This window comes from Aspergillus versicolor (assembly GCF_001890125.1).
Source record: "Aspergillus versicolor CBS 583.65 unplaced genomic scaffold ASPVEscaffold_2, whole genome shotgun sequence".
In the NCBI taxonomy this organism is placed as follows: domain Eukaryota; kingdom Fungi; phylum Ascomycota; class Eurotiomycetes; order Eurotiales; family Aspergillaceae; genus Aspergillus; species Aspergillus versicolor.
Genome location: NW_024467525.1, coordinates 616,684 through 637,597, shown reverse-complemented (window position 1 = coordinate 637,597; position 20,914 = coordinate 616,684). Strand labels below are relative to the sequence as shown.

Genomic DNA, 20,914 nt, shown 5'->3' with positions numbered 1-20,914 from the left:
AGTGCTACCCCGACCTCTATATTAGACCATAAATCTTAACCAGACATAGCTAGAAAAGGACTTTCCCTCCCGTTCGTTCTGGCCGCAGGGTACGATCTGGGGTGCAGTCCGCGGTATCAACAACCGAAGGATGCGAAAATCAACAAGAGCCGGAAGTATGAGCCAATAGATAGATGCATCATCCCCGCTACTGGCGACTAGTATACCCTTGAAAGACCAGACTAAGCTTTTGCAGGAATCACGCTCCCGCGGCATCTCGGGTCGGAAACGGCAAGGGTGTCCAGGATGGACTATTAGGAGCTTGGCTTAAACCAAGCCGCCATGGCCCCGGGCCTGATCGTCGTTTGGGTAGTGCGGAGGTGGGGGATACGTCAGGGAATAGAGCATTGAAGGGCCGTTACTGGCCGTCTCATTATAATAGTCAAGCACCCACAGGTTAGGCGCGATATTGTCGTCATCTGTCATGTATACTTGGCCAAGATCACCAGATCCGCCCATTTCACTTCCCATTACCGGTGTTGGAATATCCCCAATTCGTCCATACTGTCCATAGCCTAAAGCCTGACTTGCGGATGGCTGAAAAAATGGCACAGGTGTTGGCGGCATCGGGTTCATCATGTCCAGATTGATTGGCCCTTGCTCGAACGTCACCGGTGTCGTCTGATAGTTGTGCATGCTATCATACTCAGTGCCGTCCTGCCATAACGCTCCAGGCATGGTTTGAAGCTGGAGGGGGGCCTTGCATGTTCCTACCATTGATCCACTTCCCGCAGAACCAGGCAGAGATAATCCATCGTTCTGCGGCCGAATGAGAGAGAGTGGCCGTGCAGGCGCGCAATATGATGGACACCAGAAGTCTGGACCAGCAACGTTTGTCGGGTTGATCAGGTCCGTCTTCGCCATCCATGGCAGCGTGACCTTTGGAGTACCCGGAAGTATATTTCGAAGGAACTCAGGAATATCATTATCATGGGGGAGGCGCCCGACGGAGAGGCTGTAGTCGACTGAAGTCGAGATCAAGAGGTATGCTCGGGGATAGTAGACGAACACCTCCATCCAGTTCGTTATGCGGCTGGTCAGGTTCATCTTCACATTGGTTCCCATGGGAGCACCCTTTGCAGACGGAACGGTCGACGCGTCCGACTGGTCGGCCCTCAGTAGGAGCTCCTGAGATAAACTGTAAACGAGCTTCAGGATCTGGTTTGTTCCGACCGCGACGTAGTTGGTGACATTGTAGATCAGGGCGAGTCGGCGATAAATATCTGCCAGAAGGTCTACATGTCGTCTCCGGGCAGCCATCTCCTCATACGATCGCGCGAGCTTGACATCAAAGGCAGCATTAACCAGCGGCGTGGCAACAAATGCGAGGCTGGACGAGTCAGTCGATTCGAGTTTGAAAATAGAAAAAAAAAAAGGGCGCTTACGTGCAGAGTGGGATATTTTCCACGTTTTGGCAGTCACTGAAATACTCCATAGTTTCAGTCAGGCTGGCGACGGCGTCCTTGAGAAAGGTGCCACAATCAAGTAATTGGCTATTGTAGCTTTTGCCTGCGAAGTCTGCGTGGCTCTCTACGATCAGGGCCTCGTAATGAGAAAGATTAGATTGCGCAGCACTCGTTCAAGTTAGCTACGCAGTGTAAAGGGGCCTGACACTCACTAGTAATACATGTAGGTCACCTTGATAAAGGTTGTAACAGGTCGTGGAAGAGCTGAACCATCAGGCAGCATCTGCGGTGGCGTGAATCTCCTCTCCCATTGTAGAAGTTCGCTTCGCAACCTTTTTATTTCACACCGATGTGACTGGAAAGCTTTGAAGGAAAGAGAGGGTGACGATACGCCGTTCGTGGTGAACATGAATGTTGCCATATCGGTTACCAGAACCGCCAGACGACACTGATGCTGTAGCGTTTCAAATAGAATCTTCTTCGAATTTTTGTCATAGACGTTCGAATGCGCAATCTCGTCCGCAAAGTCAGCCTCTTCAAAATAGCTCGTCTCTGCATTGAAATGCTTCGAGGCGATTTGAGTGCGGCGGCGCAGCCCAAGGCAGAGACACCTGTCGCGAAGGAGAATGGACCACCATAGCCGCTTCTTCATCGAGTCTTGAAGGTCCCCAGCAAACGATACCGGCTGTTGCCCAAGAATCACGGTATTCTGCGTTGCGTAGACGAGCCATAGACTGCCGGTCTGAGGGTCGTCGGGGGAGACTTGATGCGACAGGAGGACCGCACCTTGAGCCTTATTGAGTGGAGAGTTTTCTGCTCTGAGGTCGAACAATAGCTGTAGACGACCAGGTATTAGCGCGATAAGATGCCTAGACTTCTCGCAGGTCACAAACCTTAGCGCGCTTATAAAATGACGCTCTCGCTGTCTCTTTGTCGCTGAAACCGCATCGATTGATGCTCTCGAGAGACACATGCTGGCAATAGTTAGCGACAGCAGTCGATATGCCAGTTCATACCCACAGAAACTGCGTTGAATAGCATCGCATGAAAAACAAAGAGCGACATCTTCTGCTCGGGGCTTGTTGCCCCAGTGCCTGCTTGCAAGTATAGACGCCAGAACCGAGCTTCGTCCAACACCGGCGTTTCGGGATGAATGTGCAGGAAGAACTGGTTTATAAATTCCTCGAGAATGGGCTGGTCGGGAACTGAGAAGCATCCTTTTGACCGCATATAAGCGACGTCTTCGTTATCGAGTGCTTTTATATTGTTCAGTTCCAGAAACGAGTATCGCGAGAACTCGACGCTGCCGGGTGGCGATGCGCCTCGTGTGCGGTCTTCTGTTGCATCCCAGCACTTGTTAGCTATCAAACCAAGGCATTTATTGAAGGGTGTTTACCATCAGTCTGAACACTCTGGCGGTCATCAGCGGTAAGTGGGCTTGTAAGGGCGTTCTGATAGACGTTCCGCGAGCTGCGACTGGTTAGCCAGGCCTATAGTGAGATACCGGATCGGTACGGGAGGAGAGGACTCGGGCCGGGCAACTGACAAGCGAGGAAGCTTCTCACGAAGAATACAAGTCTCCTTTCCGTCTTGCAGACATCTTGTACACGGGCAGCCGCGAAAGGATGCGTCACAGCGGAGCTTTCGCTGGTGACAGGATACGCAGGCGCGCGAAGCCCTTCTGCCTTGTTGAGAGAACATGTCGGCTGTTAACTGGAAGAGCTCTGGAGAAGTTCAGATAGCTTTCTTTTTTCTTTTACCCCCCGCAGGCGAGAGCGGCTAGCGGAAACTGTCAGTGGGTGGTGAGGTGACGCTGTGAGCCTAGTCAACCGCTGACTCGAAATGAGGGCATCATTCGATAGGATACCGAGGGATGTCTCGAGTCAACAGCAGCAGTCTTGGGTCTCGGTCGCGGTCGTGAGAGCTGCTGGATAGGCTAGACAGGACTGGGGATAGTCATCAGGGCATGAACGTCTGGGTACCCCGCACGCAGGATGGCGGAAACGGTGGATAAAAAGTGGGCAGCTGGTCCCCATTCAAGGCGATTGATATCCAGAAGGATGGGCTGAAGGATGGGCTGGCGAAACACCAAGTCCAGTGGCAACGCAGAGCCCTAAACGGGGACCCGGTTGCCCACACCATCCTGCAAACTCACGATGCAGGGAACGCGAACTTACACATTCACCTGGGAGGCCCTGACATGTGGGATGATTCGTAACCATGTCGGAAGCACGGTAGTCTTGTGCCTAGCACTCGAGTTCGTCGGCCAGATCGGTCAGCGTCCGAGTCTTCCAACTCAGTCCGGATGCAGAATCTGATTCAGAATGAGATTGATAACCAGAAAATGCTCCGAGGATCGCCCGCAAGAAGCTAATAGACGAAGATAGAATGATTTCCATTAATCACTGGCGACAATCTGGTGCAGTCTGCTGAATCCGCCCTTCCGGGGTCCGACGTCGCCCTGGACCAATAATCCCAGGCCTCATTATTGGCCGACGGCGAGAGGGCGTTAATCTCCATTAGTACTGGTGGAAACCTAGCGGACATTTGCAAGACGCTATCTTCCTCAACAGCAGATGGCAGCTTGGCAAACGCGGGGATCGCATGTGAGGAGATGCGAGGCAGCCTCGGGCTTAGGCACGCCTTACTCGTACGGAACGAGTCATGAAGTACGTAATTCTGGCGCTGAGAGGCTGTTCTCCAAGTCGTCAAGAAAAGCAAAGAGACTCGACGTGATCGCCCTGTTCGCGAAGATGGTTTCTTCGTAAGCGACCGCCCCCAACGCTCCTCAATCCTCATGGCCATCGCAATTTCAGCCGTTTCAAATAAGCTTTGGCTTTTGTTGCGAATACCAGCTGAGAGGAAATGCCGTGGAACTGCAAGGGACAAACCCAATCCACCCAGCCAGGCTCGTACGGCGGGAACTGCGATAGGCCCATGGCATTGACAGCGGCGTCATCTCCACCTGCGGCGACGGTTCCTTAGAAGAATCAGCCTGAATGATTGCAACAAGCGTAAAGACCATGGAGTCCTAGGTTTCGAAGTCGATTAATAAGCTGGATAATGGGATGGGATACTGCGCTCCGGGATGGTGTGATGAGTTGAAGTCAAAATCCAAGATGTGTTGTGTTGAGGAAGTTGCGAAGCCGAAGGGGGAAAGTCAACAACACCAAATCCACAGCCTAACATTTTACTTTAGTCCAGCTTTGTGCTTTTTCTCTCTTTTTCATTTCGTGACAATAATAATAATAGTGCTACCCTGGGCCAGTGGCAATATATATATATATCTATTATTTATTTGTTCTGTTTTTTTAGCAAGGGTTGTTCGGGCACTGGATAGTTGACGATATATATGCCTGGTACACCATCGGACCCAATGAATTAGACCACCTAAACAAAGGCAAAGAACATCATAAAACATGATATTCAATATAATAGGAGACGAATAAAGAATGTGAACTCAAGTGCCAAATATCCAAACCCAAGACTAAAGATGACCATCCACTTCGGCCTTCCTCAACATCTCCGCAATAGTCAAAAACCGAATCCCAGAGAAATACTTCTCGCGCTGACGAAGTGTGGTATCTTTAGGACACGCCGTCGCGCCGGTGACAGTCCACTCCTCCAGTTCAGCGATATCGGATTGAGGGCCGGGGTTTGTGTCGTATTCTGCCATCGAGGCGGCGATGTCTTCGAGAGAGCGATAACTTCGTTTGAATGGACGGTCTAGATACATCGTTATTAAGAAGATGAGTATAGAAGAACGTTGAGGATATATTCTTACTATAAGTCTTCTCCAGCAGCTTCGCGGCGTCATTGAACGTGCCCCATTCGCCGGTGATGTATATCTCGGGCTCCTATACAAAAGAAAACAGCAAGTTAGCAGATACGAGGATATGGATAGCAGACGAACTGACCCATGCTATATCCGTATTCAACAATGCCAAAACAGCCTTGGCAACATCTCTCCCACAAGTCCACCCCTGAGGTTCATCGCCCGTCCCGCGCACAGTATACGTCCATGCCATCGGATCAACAGGAAACTCCCCTGGGATCCGCTTCATATACGACTTCTCCTCTGGTAGGAAGTACTCCATGAACCAGCCGAAGTTGACAAGAGTCCATTTCAAATCCGATGGAGCGGTTGCTTTGAGGATATCCCGCAAGGGTGCGCGGGTATGAGCGTAGGAACGGAGGAGATGGGGGAATGTTTCGATATTACCGGCCCATTCGGAGGGGATGAAGCGTTTGCAGGTCTCGGATTGTAGGCACGCTTTGACTAGTGCTGTATGGATTGGGAGGTACTCGTTGCCGTCGCAGCGGATTAGAGAGATCAGGGCCGTTGCAGAGGTTTCGTCGAGGATGGAAAGGACGGAGGATTCGGTGTATTCTGTTTGGTGCACGGTAGTTCTTGGGAGGGAAGGACTGTAATCTGTCTTTAGGAGGGGTGAGAAGTGTTGCCTAGTTTAATTTGTATGGAATCAAGGCAGACCTTGCGGGTTAATAGGGCGACGGTATAACTGCCGTCCTTGATGAGCTCTTCGTGAAGGTACCGGCCCAAGTCGCCAGTCCCTCCTGCGAGGACGATAACTTCTGATTTATCCATTAGATGGTGAGATATTCAAAGGCTGATAGATGTAGGAAACAATCTACAGCACAGGACTACCAGGGGACTTTTACCAAGGGCAAGGTGGTCGTGCCACCAAGTGAGACCAAATGGAAATTATGCTTGATGACCGGAATTACAGCAAACATGCATTGTCCACTTGCACGACCACTGCAGCTCCGAGAAAGGCAAATGCAGAGTGTCTTATTTAGTTGGATATCCTAATTATATATAGCATTGCTCGGCTAAGTCCTCCAGAGAGCTAGGTACGTAGCCACCCCCATCACTAGGCAAGGTATTGCTATCACAGTTAGCCTGAATCCATAATCCGTGGGGAAGACCATACCAAGCATAACATTCATCAAATAGTAGCCCACCGATTCCGTCAAGATACCTGAGAGCACAGGCCCCAGGAACATGCCCAACTTCCAGCTGATGTTGGACATCGCAAACGCACGAGAGTATCCCGAGCCGGACCCAAATATACCAGGATTCTCTGTAGCAAGCTCATTGGCGCCCTCTAGTTGCTGCTGTTAGATACGTATATCGTGATATGGAATGATAGAGCAGTTGGAAAACCGACTTAACACCTCAACACCACCAAAACCATGCAGCAGCGTCCTGGAAACCCCAATTCCTACAAGTGTAGCGATATAAACTGCCTCTGCAGTTCGGGGGTCGTTCGCCCACTGAAAGTGTCCATATCCAGGCAATCCCAAGAACCAGAGGAAAAGACCCATAAGCAGGCAGAGTGGCAGATTGCTATTCTATACGCCAGCTACGATAATCTCAAGAGCTGCCTATCAAAAGCATGGCTCACTCGAATATGCTTTCCGCCACCTTGGATTCTATCCAGATTTGTATCCAACCGTTCGCCTCAAGCCCCGCTCGTTTTGAGGCATCATAATGCTGACTGCCGTGGTAAACAGTTCCCTTAAGTTGCTTTAATCCCTGGAAGCCGATCGGCTTGGGCATCGAATAGATACCAGTGCACCAGGCGATATGTCGAGGTTGAAGCGTTCGCCGGACACCGTCACGCACAGGCTCAACTGTCGATTTGCCCTCCGTGTCAGAGTAATCAGCAGTTTGGATACTGGATTTCGTCCAGACGTTCAGGTCCATGATGAACGCGTACGATTACAACCAGTCTGCCAGCTTATCATTTGGGGTATACTTCGGCGACGTCTTGGGGAATGGGAGATATGCCATGTGGGAAATCTCGGCGTGGTCGTGAGTGACAAGCGTCTAGACAGTTAGTATGGTATATTAGGCAAGGAATGCAATGGATATACCCTGTAACGATTTCTCCAATTGTCGCCGACACGCTCATTCCTTTCTATGACGAGGCAAGATTGTCTGAATGCCTTCAGGCGGGCGGCCATTGTGTGCTTCTACCGTCGAGACGCAGTCGATTCCAACCAGGGCATATTGCATGACCGGCCTGGCTGACAGTCCTCTGCATTCCAACAGGTCTAATTCCAATTCAAGCCAGCTGAGAGGCAAATGCCGATATTATCAATCTTATGAAAAAAAAAGAAAAAACAGAATGGCCAGTAGCCTCCGCAGCTTGGCTGACTCGACGCAAGCCAGGATTGTGATACCCTAATATGCAAGACTCGTCACAGCGGTTGCTCGCGGACAGTCTCACAGGCTGTCACACAGGATAAGCCACGACAAATCTACCCCTCATCCCAGCGGAGAAAGAAAAAAGAAATGCAAACCAAGGTGATGCTGCAAGTTCCACGGAATACCTCTGTTGTATTGCAGCAAAGATGCCTTGGAAAGTGGTTTGATCAGGCGTAGAAAAGGACCTTGTACAGAGAATATGATCCATACCTCGCCGGGCAAGAATTGCCACAGGCTGTTCCTTTTGTACTGAGTGGATCTGTAACTCTCTTGCTATTGATAATGCCCTGTGATGTATCTCGTTGAAGGTGAGTGTGCTTTGTCCCTGTTCAACAGCTACACTGTCACAAAAAGACAGTAGTAGTTGCCGCAGAATGTGGGCTAGGCCAAGGTCTCCTCGAGGCCTCGAGTGCATCGTAAAACAGCCTCGAGAGTTCACTGTGCAACTTCTGGATATGGGTGAATCTTCAAGTATGGTGCGATTCGAAATCAGCCACAGCGTGAAGACGGAATGCAGGCCGCTCTATGCAAAGGGCTGACTCAACAATTCATAATGAGGGCAGACCTGTGTTTCAGCTATCTGCTGGGGTATAAAAGAGCACTGGAGAGATATTGTGCGTAGGCCTGAAATGCCCCAATGGTACTCGCTGAATATCCGAGCCAAATAGCAGTCTACTCTCAAGATGAATCCATCTAGCGTAAACCTGTTGGAATACCTTCGTTCAAAGACCCAAATCGATCTGGATAGTTTTGACATCACGGGTAAGGCTGCCGCGTGATATTCTTATACAAGCCAAGCTGATACTGCGTTTAGTCGTGGAAGAATTCGGCAAATGCGTTGACTGCACTTCAAACCAGGTATTCCTATATGTTTCCCTTATGAGCAGTATTAATATCGAGCAGTATGAATACTACACCGAACTTACGAAGCCAGCCAGAAAGGAAATTCTTGAGAAGGCGCTGGAGCTAGCTTTGAATCTCCATGATCAGTTCCCTGAAGTGACGTTTGAAGAGCTCGCAGTGGAAGTTGCAGTACGTTAATTCCTTGAACCAGCAAACTATTGATCCTTACATTTGTTACAGGCAGTTCTCCTAGGGCATGAAATGCTACCAGCCTTTACGGGGTCCCTCCATGTTATGGCAAATCCGAATCACGCCTATTCGAAACAGAAAGTCGTTGAGACAGCGAAGAGTATAGATAACCTATTACAAATCGTATTATCCTGATACTAATTTGTATAGGAATACATAGCATATTCGCGCTCGTTGATCCCTTCTTCCCCACTGCACGCATTGTCATCAAGGTCGCTGCAACCTGGGAAGGCCTTCAGGGATGTCGTGAACTACGGGACTACGGTATCAAAACTCTTGCGACAACAGTATTCTCGATGGAGCAGGTTATTCTAGCTGGAGAAGTTGGTTGTGTATCTATCTCGCCGTTCATTCACGAGCTTAGAATCCTCCTCGATCCGAAGTAGGTCCATCTACCTCATATGCTCATAAGTTACTGGGTATCTGACAGCGAACCTCAGATACAGAGATCCTCATCCTCTGCTTGACCTATGTGTACAGGCCGAGGAATACTATAAGCGATTGTCTCTGCCGACCAAGGTAAAAGCCTGTTCCAATGCCAACCTTGATGAACTTCTACAGCTAGCAGGGGTGGACGCACTTACGCTGGTACCGGATGACCTAAAAGCGCTCAAATCTAGTTATAGAGACGCAAAGGAAGTGGACGAGTTATCCCTATTCAAGGCCGATCGTCACGATCAAGGTGAACCCCAGAATGTGTCGTATATCAATGATGAACTCAAGTACCGCGGGGACTTTGAGCGGGCACAAGACGGAAGGGCGAGGGGAAAGCTTGCTGAGGTATGTTGATATTCAGATATATCTAGCCTACCTGCTAACGATTTATTAAGGCCATTGACATTTTTCGTAATTTTCAAGCAAAGGCAGAGGCTGTCATCAGGAATGCCAGATCGTAAAATCGTGAACGATTCAGCACGCTAGGCACTATGCAATTAGTATTCGGTAAATTTTATCAATAACCTCACATAACATCCCTCCGATATTCTACCCTTTAGCTGGATTTTGTCACTTCAACAGAAGCTTCTATGGGGGGTGGCCACCCTAAAGCCTCACGCGTAGGCAAATCTCCAAGCCTAGGAAAGGAAAAGGCCCATGCATCGTCCACCACTTGATGAAGGGATCTAGACCAAAATATGCATATGCATGACTATCACACGAACCGTGGTAGACCGAGAGTATAATCATGACCGAACAAAGAAAGCTGGGGACACTCGGCTTACTTGCAGCACACGAACCAATCCAGGACATCAACCCTTGCATTGAGCTGAGAATGCCATCCAACACGGTTACACAAGATTACTCGACCCAGTTTTCCTCTTTACCGCTCGCCCACAGGATTATTGCCTATAAAAGGGAGCCTCTCACAGCCTCTCGGCCTCCGGAGTGCAGTTCCTGCACGTCAAAAGCAAGCATGAGGGCCCAGGGAATACTGTCCCTGCTGTCATATTTCCCAGCTCTGGGGAAGGCCGGCAACAGCCCAGAAACTCGGTCTCTATTTACCTTGTATGCTATACTCAGAGCCAGCGCATGATCAAGGGATGGGATGTTCGGGCTATGTACAACAACTAACTGCCACATCCATGCCAACAGCGGCGACTCGTACTCAAGCACGAAGTTCAATGTCTCGTCGACGCAGCCCTCGCCGGAGAACCCAATGGGAAATCCTGAACTCGGTAGGACTCTTCTCAACTCGTCTGTTGTACATCACTGACATCTATTCGACAGGACACGGCACCGCAGCGGACTCGATCAACTGGGTTGGGTATCTGACAACACAGTATAATGACACCACCGTGCTGAGCTATAACCATGCCGTATACGGTGCCACAGTGAACAACTCCATTGTTGTATCTGACCCCGATGTTCCGCAGGATCTGGTGTACCAAGTGGTAGACGAGTTTGGGAAGAACTACTGTCCCCCGCATACAACTGGCCTCGGATGGAGTTCTGAGGAAGCGTTGTTTGGAGTGTGGATCGGAATTAACGAGTAAGGCTATCACGGTCTGATGAAGCATAGGTTGTCTAATGGCTGAATTTGAAGTATCTACTTCTCGTACCAGCTTCCTGACCCCCTCGCTGCGCTCTCTCGTGTCTTACAGAGCTACTTCAATCTCGTCGACAACCTGCATACCTGCGGTGCTCGAGACTTCCTCGTCTTCAATATCCCACCATGCGACCGAACCCCGAATATAGCGGCACTCGACAAGTCGGATATAGAGCTCTACGAGGCCGTGACAGCGCAGTTCAATGGCCGGCTCCACCATGCAGTTGAGGACTGGCGTTCATCTAACCTCGATGTGAGTGGACATATAATGAAGCCGATTTCGAACCTGTCTAACTAGAGAAAGACCACAATGAGGATATACGACTCCTGGTCCTTCTTTACGACAATCCTGGACAATCCGCAGGAATACGGCTTCGTTGACAGCACTTGCATAGGCCACGAGCAAGGGTGCCTCTGGTGGGATGATTTCCATCCTGTCTCGGCGTTCCATAACCTGCTTGCTGCGGATGTTGGGAGATTCTTGGGGTGGTAGGTGATTAGACATAGGTTGCTGCTCTCAGCTACGTGGTTAGAGGCAGACCGTATAATAGACCATTCCATGGCAGATTTCTCATTATGGCAGTGGGCTTGGAACTACTGCACTGTGGTATCCTGTTGGCTGTCAGTAGTGGTTAGCTACGCTGTTTTCTGTTACAACAGATATAAGCAGAGCTGGACCAGATTAAGATTCACCGAATATGGCACCCAAGGCAAGGGTCCTTTATGGGGAAGCGGGGTAACGCATGTCCAAAATGCCACAATCTAGGACGAACTTGTTAGGTATCCAGGACCTAGGCCGGCCTTGAGTCCGAACAAGACGATGTGTAACGGTGCTTCTGCGGGGCGAACCTGGACATTGCCAGATAATGACCGCTGCCAGGTCATGAACAAGGATCTTCAAGGACAGCTACTGTAGACTGAGGTGTACTCTGCTCCCCTGCTTGTCTCGAGCAAGCTGCCAGCAGATTATCGACACATAAAACCAACGTATACAACCTGGAAGTAAAATCGGCACAACAGTACTCATGGGCGGCTACCCCACAGTCATACACACCACAATGAACACTCCATGGAAAGTCGTTAATTCCCCTTCGCCAGTTCCGAGTCCCACCAAGCTGTCCCACGGTTTCACCATCCAGGCACCATCCTCCTCCGACATGTGGGGAACTCCAACAGGCCCGGTCTTCACCTCCCCTATGGTCTGCTAATCGATCCCCCTCGGATCGTTCCACAGAGCCCGTGTTACAATAACTGCAGATCCCAAAGAGCTGTACGGCTAGGGCGGCTTGGCACTTATAATCCATCGGCCTGACGCAACCCGCGCATGGGTCAAGGCAGGCCCGGGGTTTATCAACGGGGAGCAGCTTGTCTGTGTTGCTGGGAGGGACAGGCTACCTGATTCGAGTCTAGGGACTTCGATTATGGCCAGTTCTGATGGAAATGCTGAGGTGACGATCGAGATGGCGAGAGATGACACTGGCCTGGCTGTGTTTGAAATTCAGGCGGAGGGATCGGGTCCCGAGAGGAAAAGAGTCATTCGAGAGACGGCGTGGGTGTTTGCAGGTAGTGGAAATGAAGAGTGCTGGATTGGAGCGTATGCAGCCAAACCACTGGGGGATGCGAAGGATCCTGATATAGTGGTGAGATTCAGAGATTTGGTTGTTGAGATCTTAGTGATACTCAGGGATTTCCTCTTCCAACATACAGTGCGAGTCCTTCGAAAGGCGGCTGCTATCCCAGACGACAAGCAGCGGGAAATGTTGGATAACATTCTTGTACGGTGGGAGTAGCTTTTGTTAAAACGGGAAGCCCTGTGCTGTCTACTCTATAGTAATATGAAGTCTAGGCTCCGTCACTATTTTTTACTATATAATGTTTACATACCACCGAACATGAGCATTCTCGGGTGTTTATTAAAACAGTGAATCCCATATCACAATGGATTCTGAGTACTTTTATAGTTTTCGAGTATCAGAGATGCCTGTTTGCCAGCTCTTGTGTTCTTCCGAGTAGATCCTTTGTGTCGGTTATCAAGGAATTCAGACTTGCAATAAAGACTTCTCCAAGCTAAACAAAAGACTATAAAATGTAACAATCACTTATCTTCTTTTCACAAAGACGTGGGCAAGTGCTATTCATACTGGTTTAAGAACCACACCCCTTACTATCCACAAACACATTCAACCATTACTCCTATAAACGAGCTATTGTCCGCAGGACAAGGTAATCTGAAAGTGACCTGGCCGACGTCCCACCATAAATGAATTCTTGAACCTCCCAAGCGAGCTAATTGAGCCGATTGGGGAAGCATCAAACACCCAAGACGACGTCCTGGCTCTATCCCGGACATGCAAATCGTTCTATACCCTCCTAAAACCGCGCCTAATCCCATACAGCATCAAAAACAGAAAAAGCTCTGGTCTTCGTGCGGCAGCTCGTCTAAACGACATGGATGTCGCCCAGGAGTTCCTCCGCCGCAAAAGAGTTGACGTTAACAGTACAATTCTTGACCAGTGCGGTACGCTTATGACACCCCTTCTCATAGCCGTAGACCACGGACACGAAGACATGGCTATCCTCCTGCTTAGAACGGAGCGCACCCAAATAAGGGCGCCAGGTGGCACAGCCACAATATATTCTCCCAAGCCTACAGAAGTGACAAGTTCCGCCTCGTTCGCAAGCTCGTCGCAATGGGATGCGTGGTTGACTTTCGCAAGGTCCCCATATACCATTTCAGCGTGAGGAACCTGCCCAAGCTCGAGATCCTTCTGGGGTGTTTCAAAGCACAGCACTTCAGCGATTCCGAGGAACAGATTTTCCAGCTGCTAGGGGAAGTGGCGCGTGTTGAGGCTGTAAACGTTGTTCAAGCTCTGCGCCTCGAGTAGATGAGGATATGAACCGCCGGCGACGAGAAATACTGGAACTTCTGCAGTGTGCTGCTGCTTCTGTTGCTGATGATACTTATCGTGCTAGAGTGCAAGGAGTACTCGAATGGGTGCTTCAATATATTGAAGTCTGATTGAACATGTACTTCATGCGAACAGCTCTCTGTCTAGGTTAGATACATATTAACATTGAATATACATGTTCAAATCCAAGCCATCGAAGAGGTAACACCCAAACAACCGTAGCCTTGCTCCTACTATTCACCTTCTCCATAAATGATAGACCCGCATACTTGTGCGTTCACGGCTGTTCAGTGCGTTTAACTGGCCATATAGCATGGGCATCAGGCAGCGAACTTCTATTCACCAGAATATTCGCAAGTCCAGCCTATCCACATCATCTGTGCCAGCCACTGCCTGGTCTATAAAAACGCCCGCTCCCACTGCTGTGCTGTTTCCTTCCTCAACCTGTCTTCATCTTCATCTCGAAGTCCACCAAACATCTCAATCCATCCATTCACACCAGATTACGCTTTACTCAAGTTACTCTTAAACTCCACAATGGGCTTCGCAGACCTCCCAACCGAGCTCGTCCTGCAAATCGCAGAGACCGCTCCCACTCCTCGCACCCTCCTCATGATGGCCATCCTCAACCGCCGCTGGTACAAGATCATCGCCCCCCACCTCATCGAGTACAACCTCAAATACCACAAAGGTGTCGGGCTCGTTCACGCCGCGAAGAAGGGCAACCTGCGCGCTGTCGAGCTCTTCCTCGACGCCGGGGCCAACCCTAACACCGCGCCTGTTTACACTACCAAGAATATTGACTTTTGTCTCTGGGGTGTTTCGTACTTCCACGGCAGTCTGGATGTGCTCGACCTGCCTCTGTTTCTCGCCGTGAAGAACAAGCATAAGATGACGGCGTTGTATCTGCTCCAGCGCGGGGCGAACCCTGATATCCGTAGCTGGAAGGGTCACCCTCATGTCGCTGACCTGGCGGAGTTTGGAGGAGACTATGTACTGGCGACCTTGTTGCGTGTGCTGAGCCGTTCCAAGGTAGACGTGGACATCAACTGGCTGGAGTACAGGTATCGCCGGGGTGGTTTTCCACCAGTTCCTTTGACTTGACTGTTGGAGAGTCACATTGGCTTTTGTTATTTGGGACCTGATTAGGAGTCTCTTTCTTATTTAAGTGAACCTTTGTACTCTGATATCTGTTGTTAGCCCAGTGCTCTATAGCTGCCCAGAATACTGCCAATTAACACAACAAGGATTATCGGACTTCTGACCCATTCCAGCATATCGTACCCCTTATCAATCCAATCAGCAGGTTGCAATTGGCAATGCGCCATGTCCCCGCGCCGTTGAGAAGCTTATTAGGGCCGGTAGCGTCACTCTAGCCAGAACAAGTAGCAGACTCCACGACGACCGCTTTGACCCCAAAGGGGATTTAATCCGCGACTCTGTCGTCTAATGTGACGGTCCTAGTGCGACTTGTCCTCGTGTTGGCGTAATGTTAGGCGTCCCAATGCACAATGTCATAAATAGCCTTATCCTCGAGAAGGACACACGGCCTTCAGGCTCATGACATGACCTCCATCAATATGGCCTTGACCACCCTTCTCAGCGCAGCAATCGGACTCGCCCTGCTGTATTTAATTAAAACAGTCTTTGATAAAAAATCAATCGCCCCTCTCCCTCCAGGCCCTCCACCGAGGCCGATTATCGGCAACCTCGCAGACCTTCCGTCTCCAGGACAGCAGGACTGGGTCCACTGGCTCAAGCTCAAAGATACTTACGGTGAGGCTAGCTTTACTATCCAGGATAGTCGTTAATTACTGTAGGTCCAATAAGTTCAATCACCGTCCTGGGGCAGACAATCGTCATCATCAACGATGCGCGAATCGCATTCGACCTGCTCGATAAACGGTCCAATATTTACTCCTCGCGACCGAGGATGATCTTTGCCGGTGAAATGTACTTTTTCCGCTCCTGTAAATTCGGAAAGTAAATATCTTATTAGCGGCTAGGGTCGGATGGGAGGATTTCCTCGCGATGCAGCCGTACTCTGATACATTCCGTTCCTACCGCAAGGCCATGCACCGCGTGCTGGGGACGAAGAATGCCGTTGCGCAGTTCAATCAGCTTCAAGAGGTTGAAGTACGGCGGCTTCTGCTGCGTGTTTTGCAGAGGCCGGCCGATTTGAATCAGCATATTAGGACGTGAGTTGTATCTATATATATGTTGTACTATGCTGATCAGCCAGGTTGACTGGCGCGGTTATTCTGAAGATCGCATATGGATATAATATCGAACCACACGGTCGTGATCCTCTCGTTGAACGTGCTAATAAGGCGCTGGAGAATTTCTCTGTTGCGGCCACCCCTGGGGCTTGGATGGTTGATACTGTCCCGTTTTGTTAGTATCGCATACCTCTCCCAAGGATATCTCTGATAATGATGATAAACAGTGAGGTATATACCAGCTTGGTTCCCCGGTGCAGGATTCAAGCGCACGGCTGCATCCTGGAGAGAGAATCTCCTAGAGACAACTGAGAAGCCCTATCGTCTTGTCCTGCAGCAGATGGAGCAAGACACATACCCGGCTTCATACTTATCCAAACTGCTAGAGGAATCCCAAGGCCGCAGCCTCACACCAAAAGAAGAACAGGTGATAAAATTCTCAACGGCGTCTCTCTACGCTGGTGGTGTAGATACAGTAAGCCATCCCTAGTCTTTGACAGTAAGGCAAGTAAACTCGACTAACAGATAAAGACCGTCTCGACCATATCCTGCTTCTTCCTCGCAACGGCTCTGTTCCCAGATATCCAGAAAAAGGCCCAGGAAGAACTCGACCGTGTCATCGGTCCTAATAAACTACCCTCCTTCGCCGACAGATCTAGACTGCCTTATATTGAGGCCGTCGTCAAAGAGTCTCTGCGCTGGCATCCCGTCGCCCCAATGGGTATCCCACACATGTGCACCGAAGACGATGTATACGAGGGATACCTCATCCCTAAAGGATCCTTGGTGTTGCCTAATATATGGTACTCCCCTTTTCCATCACGTACTTAATATATCTAAACCATTTGTTAATAATTTGTTAATAGGACATTCACCCACGACCCATCCGTCTACCCAAACCCAACAACATTCAACCCAGACCGATTCCTGGGCGTCAATCCCCAGCCAGACCCGCATAATCTGACATTCGGCTTCGGTCGCAGAATCTGTCCTGGTAGGATTCTGGCGGATTCGACGGTATTCTTGACCATCGCGCAGTCGTTGGCTGTGTTTGATATTTCTCCTGGTGAGGGTGCAAGGGCGGAGTTTTTGCCGGGGGTTATTAGCCATCCTGAGCCGTATGGACTGGAGATCACACCTAGGAGTGTGCAGCATATGGAAGTGATTAGGGAGGTGGAGGTGGACGTTCCGTGGGGGAAGGATATTGAAAGTACATCGTAGAGCCACTATGAAATTTCTTCCCACTCATCAATATACGAGGAATAGCCTTTTTTATGCTTGATCACGTCTATTCACCTAGCCACCTAAATAACTAAACAAACAAGAAGCCAGCACCCTACTCTAGCCAGAAACAGAAACAAAGAATCTATCTTGATATCGCACTACTTTCGTAGCACTATGTCTCGATACACTGAGAGTAGTAAGGGTTGAACTGCTGGCAGACAAGACCAGGGGCACAGCCACCAGCCCCCTTGAAGTTCAGTCCACCGCACTGGCCCCAGAGCTGGCCGTCGCCACCAACACCACCGGAGCTAGAGGGCTGGGCAGGGGCAGTGGAGCTGGACGGAGGGACCGCGGAGGTGGTAGGGCGCACGCTGGTGGTGAAGGTCGGGGCGGCGGTAGGGATGGTAGGGACGGTAGTGGTTGCGGCAGGAGCTGAAGCAGACGAAGTAGGGGCAACGCTGGAAGTAGGGGCAGCGCTGGAGGTAGGAGCAGCAGAGGCTTCCTTGGAGGAGCCAGAGGCAGCACCGGAGGCACCGTCCCAGACGGCAGGGCCGGGGATGGGGTAGCTGTCGAACTGGTTGTAGATGTCGAAGAGGACGCCCTTGTCGTCGGCCTTGTAGGCACCAGGGATGGAGACACCCTCGGGCAGCTCCTTGGTGCCAGACGAGGTGATCTCGACTTGGACACACTCCATGTAGAACTGGGCACCGCCCTCGCGGGTACCCTCGTGCAGGCCGATGAGCTCAGGACGGAACAGGTACTTGCCAGCGGGGACGTCGGGGACGGTCACGGAGTGCTTGCCCTTGTTCTCGACGAGGGTCTCGACAGCCCAGGTGCCATCAGTGTAGCCGTCCTCGGCGATCTTGACCCAGCCGTTGCCAGCAGAGCCGGCCTCGCTGGGCGCCATGTAGACCATGACGGGGCCCTTGTGGGAGAGGTCGATGATGTCGTCGCTGGCGTCGCGGCTGTTGTGGTGCCACTCAAAGGTGAGCTTGTCGCCACCAGCGGCCTTGATGTACTTGGAGGCTGCGGTGGAGCCGCCGACGTTGCAGGTCATGTCCTTGGAGGTCACGTCGGTGACGGGGGAGTTGCTGGGAGGAGTGCGAATGTAGCCGTCCTCGCCGCTGCCCAGGCCCTGGTCCTCGTCATTGACCCAGGCGGCCATGACGGTGGTGTGGGCGGAGACGAGTTTAGCGCTCGCTGCCAGAGCGAGGAGTCCGAAAGTCTTCATTTTGAAGGTATTCAAGAATCAAGTGCAAGAATTGAAGGTTAATGAAAGTGGTGTCGCCGGGACAGTAACAGCAGGAAAAATAAAGAATGAATAGTGATGGAATGGTCAGAGTAAAACAGCAGCAGGGCAGCAGACTTTGCTCTTATAACTCGTATACAGGCACTCTGAGGCATGGGATGTTTGATGAGCAGCCCTGCCAAGCGGCGTGTTTCATCTATACAAAACCCGCTCCACCGCGCCTCACGCAGCAGGGACAGCGCAGGGACAGCTTTTCCAGTCCCAGTCGGCCTGTCCCGACCACTGACAGACCCTGAAAAGGCTCTTAATCAAGCTCAGAATCTTGGCGTTTCAGCGACGACTATCACCGCTGCTCTTGGCCGCTCGATATTAACCGGCGGCAACATGCAATATCCGGCTTACGATGTTAATATCGGTGTTATTTATGGGAATGAGTTAGTCTCGTTCAGCCTAAAGGGGCGGACCAGGTCGGTTCCCTGAACTGGTTCTTAATCCTGGCCTGCCGTGGCGATATAGATGACCCCTATACCGATAGTATAAACTAACCCCATCAAGTATGATTCAGAGCAATCTTTCAAGGCCCATAAAGGCCCATAAATAAGTCCAGCAAGGCTTAATATCGACATTTCTCCGAAGCGATCATCGTCATCAAACTGGGTCCGAGATTTCTCCTATCCGCGAGATGAGGCTACCGAGTACTCTCTGTCTATCACCCTGTTATTTATGGAATAGGAGTATAATTGAAATCATCATCATAACTCATAATTGTCGTAACTATTTACAGACGCCGTCCTATAAGCACCATCCGCATCGCCCCCTCTGCTGCCTCTGCCAGCCACTGCTCAGTCTCCTCCATCGCCTCTTCCAACGACAACGGTCGCTGCAGAATAGAAGCAAATGCATCAACTCCTGCTTCATAATTCACCCGTGAGCCGCAGCCGACTGTGCCAGCCAGCGCGATAAGGGGTATCCCCCGTTCCTGCGTGCGCAGAGCCACCTCTGCTGGGATCTTCCCCCTGGGCGTCTGGTCATCAATCATCCCTTCAGCCGTGAATACCAGGTCCGAGTCGTTGAAAATATCCTCCAGGTGGAAGTACTCAATCAACGCATCGTATCTCGGACGCAGCTTTGCCTCGATAAGGAGCAGACCTGCCCCTAGTCCGCCCGAAGCACCGCTCCCTGGCATATCCGATATCTTGATCCCGAGCGTGCGATGGATGACAACAGCATATGTTTCCAGTGCAGCTGCAAGCATTTCCGTCTGTGCAGGGGATGCGCCCTTCTGAGGCCCATATACACGCGCCACTCCTTCAGGACCGCAAAGGACGTTCTTCCAGTTACACACGGCCTCGATGGAGACTTTGCTCAGGCCGGGATGCATCTTGGAGAAGTCAATCCCGGCAAGGGAGATAAGAGACTGGCCTCCGCCTGCCCGAGGGAGGTCCTGCCCATTACGGTCTATGAGTCTAGCTCCTAGACCCTGCAGCATCCCTGCACCCCCGTCGCTGGTCCCTGAGTCGCCGCAGCCAATGATAATGCGATCAACGCCTTCATCGAGTGCAGCGGCAATGAGCTGGCCAACACCATACGTGGTAGTTATGCATGGATTTCGAGAGGCCTTAGGGATCAGGCTAAGCCCAGCAGCCGCAGCCATCTCGATCACAGCCGTCTTGGCTTCAAAGGGCGGTGTGGTGCCTAGGATCCCATAATACGAGTCTATGGGTGTGCCCAGAGGGCCAATGACACGGTGGTTATGGATTGTTCCACCCGTCGCAGAGACAAGGGCTTGGGTGAATCCCTCTCCACCGTCTGCGAGAGGCACCTTGCGGACTTTTGCTGAGGGCATGGCTTGCAGGATGCCTGCTTCAATGCAGTCGGCAGCTGTCTCGGGGCTGATGCTCCCTTTGAAGCCAGAGGGGCAGACGAGGATATTCATGATGGCAACTAGGAATGTATAAAAGCGAGTGGGTGGATTTATTGGTATTATGAGCGAATGGATATATTGATTGATTGTGAACGAAAGTGGTTGATAGGCACTGGATGTCTATGTTTACATCCGGTCAACGCCCTTTTTATAAGGTACAACCTGGTCAGTCTTCACCTTCCATCACATCACATCTCGTTCCAATGCTCTCACTCCTGCTTGGGCCGCTCCGCCTCAATCCCAGTCCAAGATACCTCTCCAAGACCCAGCCCAACCTCTCAGGCCGTGCGATAAGAAGCCCACCCATTTCTAAAAATTGTTATATCGCTGCCTGTAGTGGCACAGCAGCGGCAGGTGTATGGATCGCAGACACGAGCGGTGGACTGGTCGACTGGTGGTCCTGGGCCTGGTGCCCAGCCTCTGACGTCGAGCCACATCCCCCCCAGGTATCTACAACTCTCGCATTCAGGCCCAAATATAGAATAGTTTTACTTAATCAGGCCATCGCGTGCACACGATCGCTTAACACTTGTGGCTTAGACGATCGACATTTGCGGAGATTGTGGGTTCTGGGCT

General features: G+C 50.9%; 11 protein-coding genes across 11 annotated transcripts; 6 read left to right on the top strand and 5 right to left on the bottom strand.

Annotated features, from left to right (window-relative positions):
• Nucleotides 1-135: 135 nt before the first annotated feature.
• Nucleotides 136-3,365, bottom strand: ASPVEDRAFT_439525 (Zn(II)2Cys6 transcription factor). Its single transcript, XM_040812946.1, has 7 exons — nt 2,992-3,365; nt 2,842-2,915; nt 2,466-2,782; nt 2,339-2,419; nt 1,658-2,280; nt 1,425-1,613; nt 136-1,369 (listed from the first exon to the last, which is right to left on the bottom strand). The coding sequence occupies exons 1-7, from the start codon at nt 3,144-3,146 to the stop codon at nt 307-309; spliced, it is 2,502 nt and encodes an 833-aa protein (XP_040663715.1). The 5' UTR covers nt 3,147-3,365; the 3' UTR covers nt 136-306.
• ASPVEDRAFT_439524 (uncharacterized protein) lies at nt 3,366-4,381 on the bottom strand. Its single transcript, XM_040812945.1, has 2 exons — nt 3,623-4,381; nt 3,366-3,391 (listed from the first exon to the last, which is right to left on the bottom strand). The coding sequence occupies exon 1, from the start codon at nt 4,248-4,250 to the stop codon at nt 3,816-3,818; it is 435 nt and encodes a 144-aa protein (XP_040663714.1). The 5' UTR covers nt 4,251-4,381; the 3' UTR covers nt 3,366-3,391; nt 3,623-3,815.
• ASPVEDRAFT_439523 (uncharacterized protein) lies at nt 4,382-4,883 on the top strand. Its single transcript, XM_040812944.1, has one exon. The coding sequence runs from the start codon at nt 4,514-4,516 to the stop codon at nt 4,787-4,789; it is 276 nt and encodes a 91-aa protein (XP_040663713.1). The 5' UTR covers nt 4,382-4,513; the 3' UTR covers nt 4,790-4,883.
• A 49-nt stretch (nt 4,884-4,932) lies between these two features.
• On the bottom strand, nt 4,933-6,051 carry ASPVEDRAFT_880402 (uncharacterized protein; the record flags this gene model as incomplete). Its single annotated transcript, XM_040818222.1, has 3 exons — nt 4,933-5,171; nt 5,419-5,881; nt 5,938-6,051. 3 exons carry the CDS (start codon nt 6,049-6,051, stop codon nt 4,933-4,935), a joined length of 816 nt encoding a protein of 271 aa, XP_040663712.1.
• Nucleotides 6,052-8,360: 2,309 nt separating this feature from the next.
• ASPVEDRAFT_79622 (uncharacterized protein) lies at nt 8,361-9,665 on the top strand (the record flags this gene model as incomplete). The annotated part of the gene is made up of 6 exons (XM_040816723.1): nt 8,361-8,439; nt 8,492-8,709; nt 8,761-8,869; nt 8,920-9,151; nt 9,210-9,549; nt 9,600-9,665. The coding sequence occupies 6 exons, from the start codon at nt 8,361-8,363 to the stop codon at nt 9,663-9,665; spliced, it is 1,044 nt and encodes a 347-aa protein (XP_040663711.1).
• Nucleotides 9,666-10,180: 515 nt separating this feature from the next.
• ASPVEDRAFT_37410 (SGNH/GDSL hydrolase family protein) lies at nt 10,181-11,550 on the top strand. Its single transcript, XM_040811462.1, has 4 exons — nt 10,181-10,442; nt 10,495-10,756; nt 10,811-11,066; nt 11,118-11,550. The coding sequence occupies exons 1-4, from the start codon at nt 10,313-10,315 to the stop codon at nt 11,304-11,306; spliced, it is 837 nt and encodes a 278-aa protein (XP_040663710.1). The 5' UTR covers nt 10,181-10,312; the 3' UTR covers nt 11,307-11,550.
• Nucleotides 11,551-11,871: 321 nt separating this feature from the next.
• On the top strand, nt 11,872-12,603 carry ASPVEDRAFT_24861 (uncharacterized protein; the record flags this gene model as incomplete). The annotated part of the gene is made up of 2 exons (XM_040809712.1): nt 11,872-12,012; nt 12,094-12,603. The coding sequence occupies 2 exons, from the start codon at nt 11,872-11,874 to the stop codon at nt 12,601-12,603; spliced, it is 651 nt and encodes a 216-aa protein (XP_040663709.1).
• A 1,656-nt stretch (nt 12,604-14,259) lies between these two features.
• ASPVEDRAFT_79618 (uncharacterized protein) lies at nt 14,260-14,826 on the top strand (the record flags this gene model as incomplete). Its single annotated transcript, XM_040816722.1, has 1 exon — nt 14,260-14,826. The coding sequence occupies one exon, from the start codon at nt 14,260-14,262 to the stop codon at nt 14,824-14,826; it is 567 nt and encodes a 188-aa protein (XP_040663708.1).
• Nucleotides 14,827-15,192: 366 nt separating this feature from the next.
• Nucleotides 15,193-17,324, top strand: ASPVEDRAFT_37406 (cytochrome P450). The gene is made up of 7 exons (XM_040811461.1): nt 15,193-15,498; nt 15,543-15,675; nt 15,729-15,920; nt 15,965-16,116; nt 16,169-16,416; nt 16,473-16,744; nt 16,808-17,324. The coding sequence occupies exons 1-7, from the start codon at nt 15,288-15,290 to the stop codon at nt 17,160-17,162; spliced, it is 1,563 nt and encodes a 520-aa protein (XP_040663707.1). The 5' UTR covers nt 15,193-15,287; the 3' UTR covers nt 17,163-17,324.
• A 379-nt stretch (nt 17,325-17,703) lies between these two features.
• Nucleotides 17,704-18,396, bottom strand: eglD (putative endoglucanase; the record flags this gene model as incomplete). The annotated part of the gene is made up of 1 exon (XM_040808580.1): nt 17,704-18,396. A coding segment is annotated over one exon (693 nt), but the record flags the coding sequence as incomplete, so codon positions are not given.
• A 606-nt stretch (nt 18,397-19,002) lies between these two features.
• On the bottom strand, nt 19,003-20,447 carry ASPVEDRAFT_37405 (glycerate kinase family protein). The gene has a single exon (XM_040811460.1). It carries the CDS (start codon nt 20,348-20,350, stop codon nt 19,193-19,195), a length of 1,158 nt encoding a protein of 385 aa, XP_040663705.1. The 5' UTR covers nt 20,351-20,447; the 3' UTR covers nt 19,003-19,192.
• Nucleotides 20,448-20,914: the final 467 nt, after the last annotated feature.

What these genes read in the sequence shown, in the direction of transcription:
- ASPVEDRAFT_439523 (XM_040812944.1), top strand. Translation starts at nt 4,514, where the DNA reads ATGGGATACTGCGCTCCGGGATGGTGTGATGAGTTGAAGTCAAAATCC.
- ASPVEDRAFT_439524 (XM_040812945.1), bottom strand. Translation starts at nt 4,250, where the DNA reads ATGGCCATGAGGATTGAGGAGCGTTGGGGGCGGTCGCTTACGAAGAAA.
- ASPVEDRAFT_439525 (XM_040812946.1), bottom strand. Translation starts at nt 3,146, where the DNA reads ATGTTCTCTCAACAAGGCAGAAGGGCTTCGCGCGCCTGCGTATCCTGT. An exon ending in CCAGAGTGTTCAGACTGATG is followed by an intron (nt 2,783 to 2,841) that starts GTAAACACCCTT and finishes GGGATGCAACAG; the next exon opens with AAGACCGCACACGAGGCGCA. An exon ending in CATTTTATAAGCGCGCTAAG is followed by an intron (nt 2,281 to 2,338) that starts GTTTGTGACCTG and finishes GGTCGTCTACAG; the next exon opens with CTATTGTTCGACCTCAGAGC.
- ASPVEDRAFT_37406 (XM_040811461.1), top strand. Translation starts at nt 15,288, where the DNA reads ATGACCTCCATCAATATGGCCTTGACCACCCTTCTCAGCGCAGCAATC. An exon ending in CAAGCTCAAAGATACTTACG is followed by an intron (nt 15,499 to 15,542) that starts GTGAGGCTAGCT and finishes TAATTACTGTAG; the next exon opens with GTCCAATAAGTTCAATCACC. An exon ending in ATGATCTTTGCCGGTGAAAT is followed by an intron (nt 15,676 to 15,728) that starts GTACTTTTTCCG and finishes ATTAGCGGCTAG; the next exon opens with GGTCGGATGGGAGGATTTCC.
- ASPVEDRAFT_37405 (XM_040811460.1), bottom strand. Translation starts at nt 20,350, where the DNA reads ATGAATATCCTCGTCTGCCCCTCTGGCTTCAAAGGGAGCATCAGCCCC.
- ASPVEDRAFT_37410 (XM_040811462.1), top strand. Translation starts at nt 10,313, where the DNA reads ATGTTCGGGCTATGTACAACAACTAACTGCCACATCCATGCCAACAGC. An exon ending in AATGGGAAATCCTGAACTCG is followed by an intron (nt 10,443 to 10,494) that starts GTAGGACTCTTC and finishes TCTATTCGACAG; the next exon opens with GACACGGCACCGCAGCGGAC. An exon ending in GGCGTTCATCTAACCTCGAT is followed by an intron (nt 11,067 to 11,117) that starts GTGAGTGGACAT and finishes AACTAGAGAAAG; the next exon opens with ACCACAATGAGGATATACGA.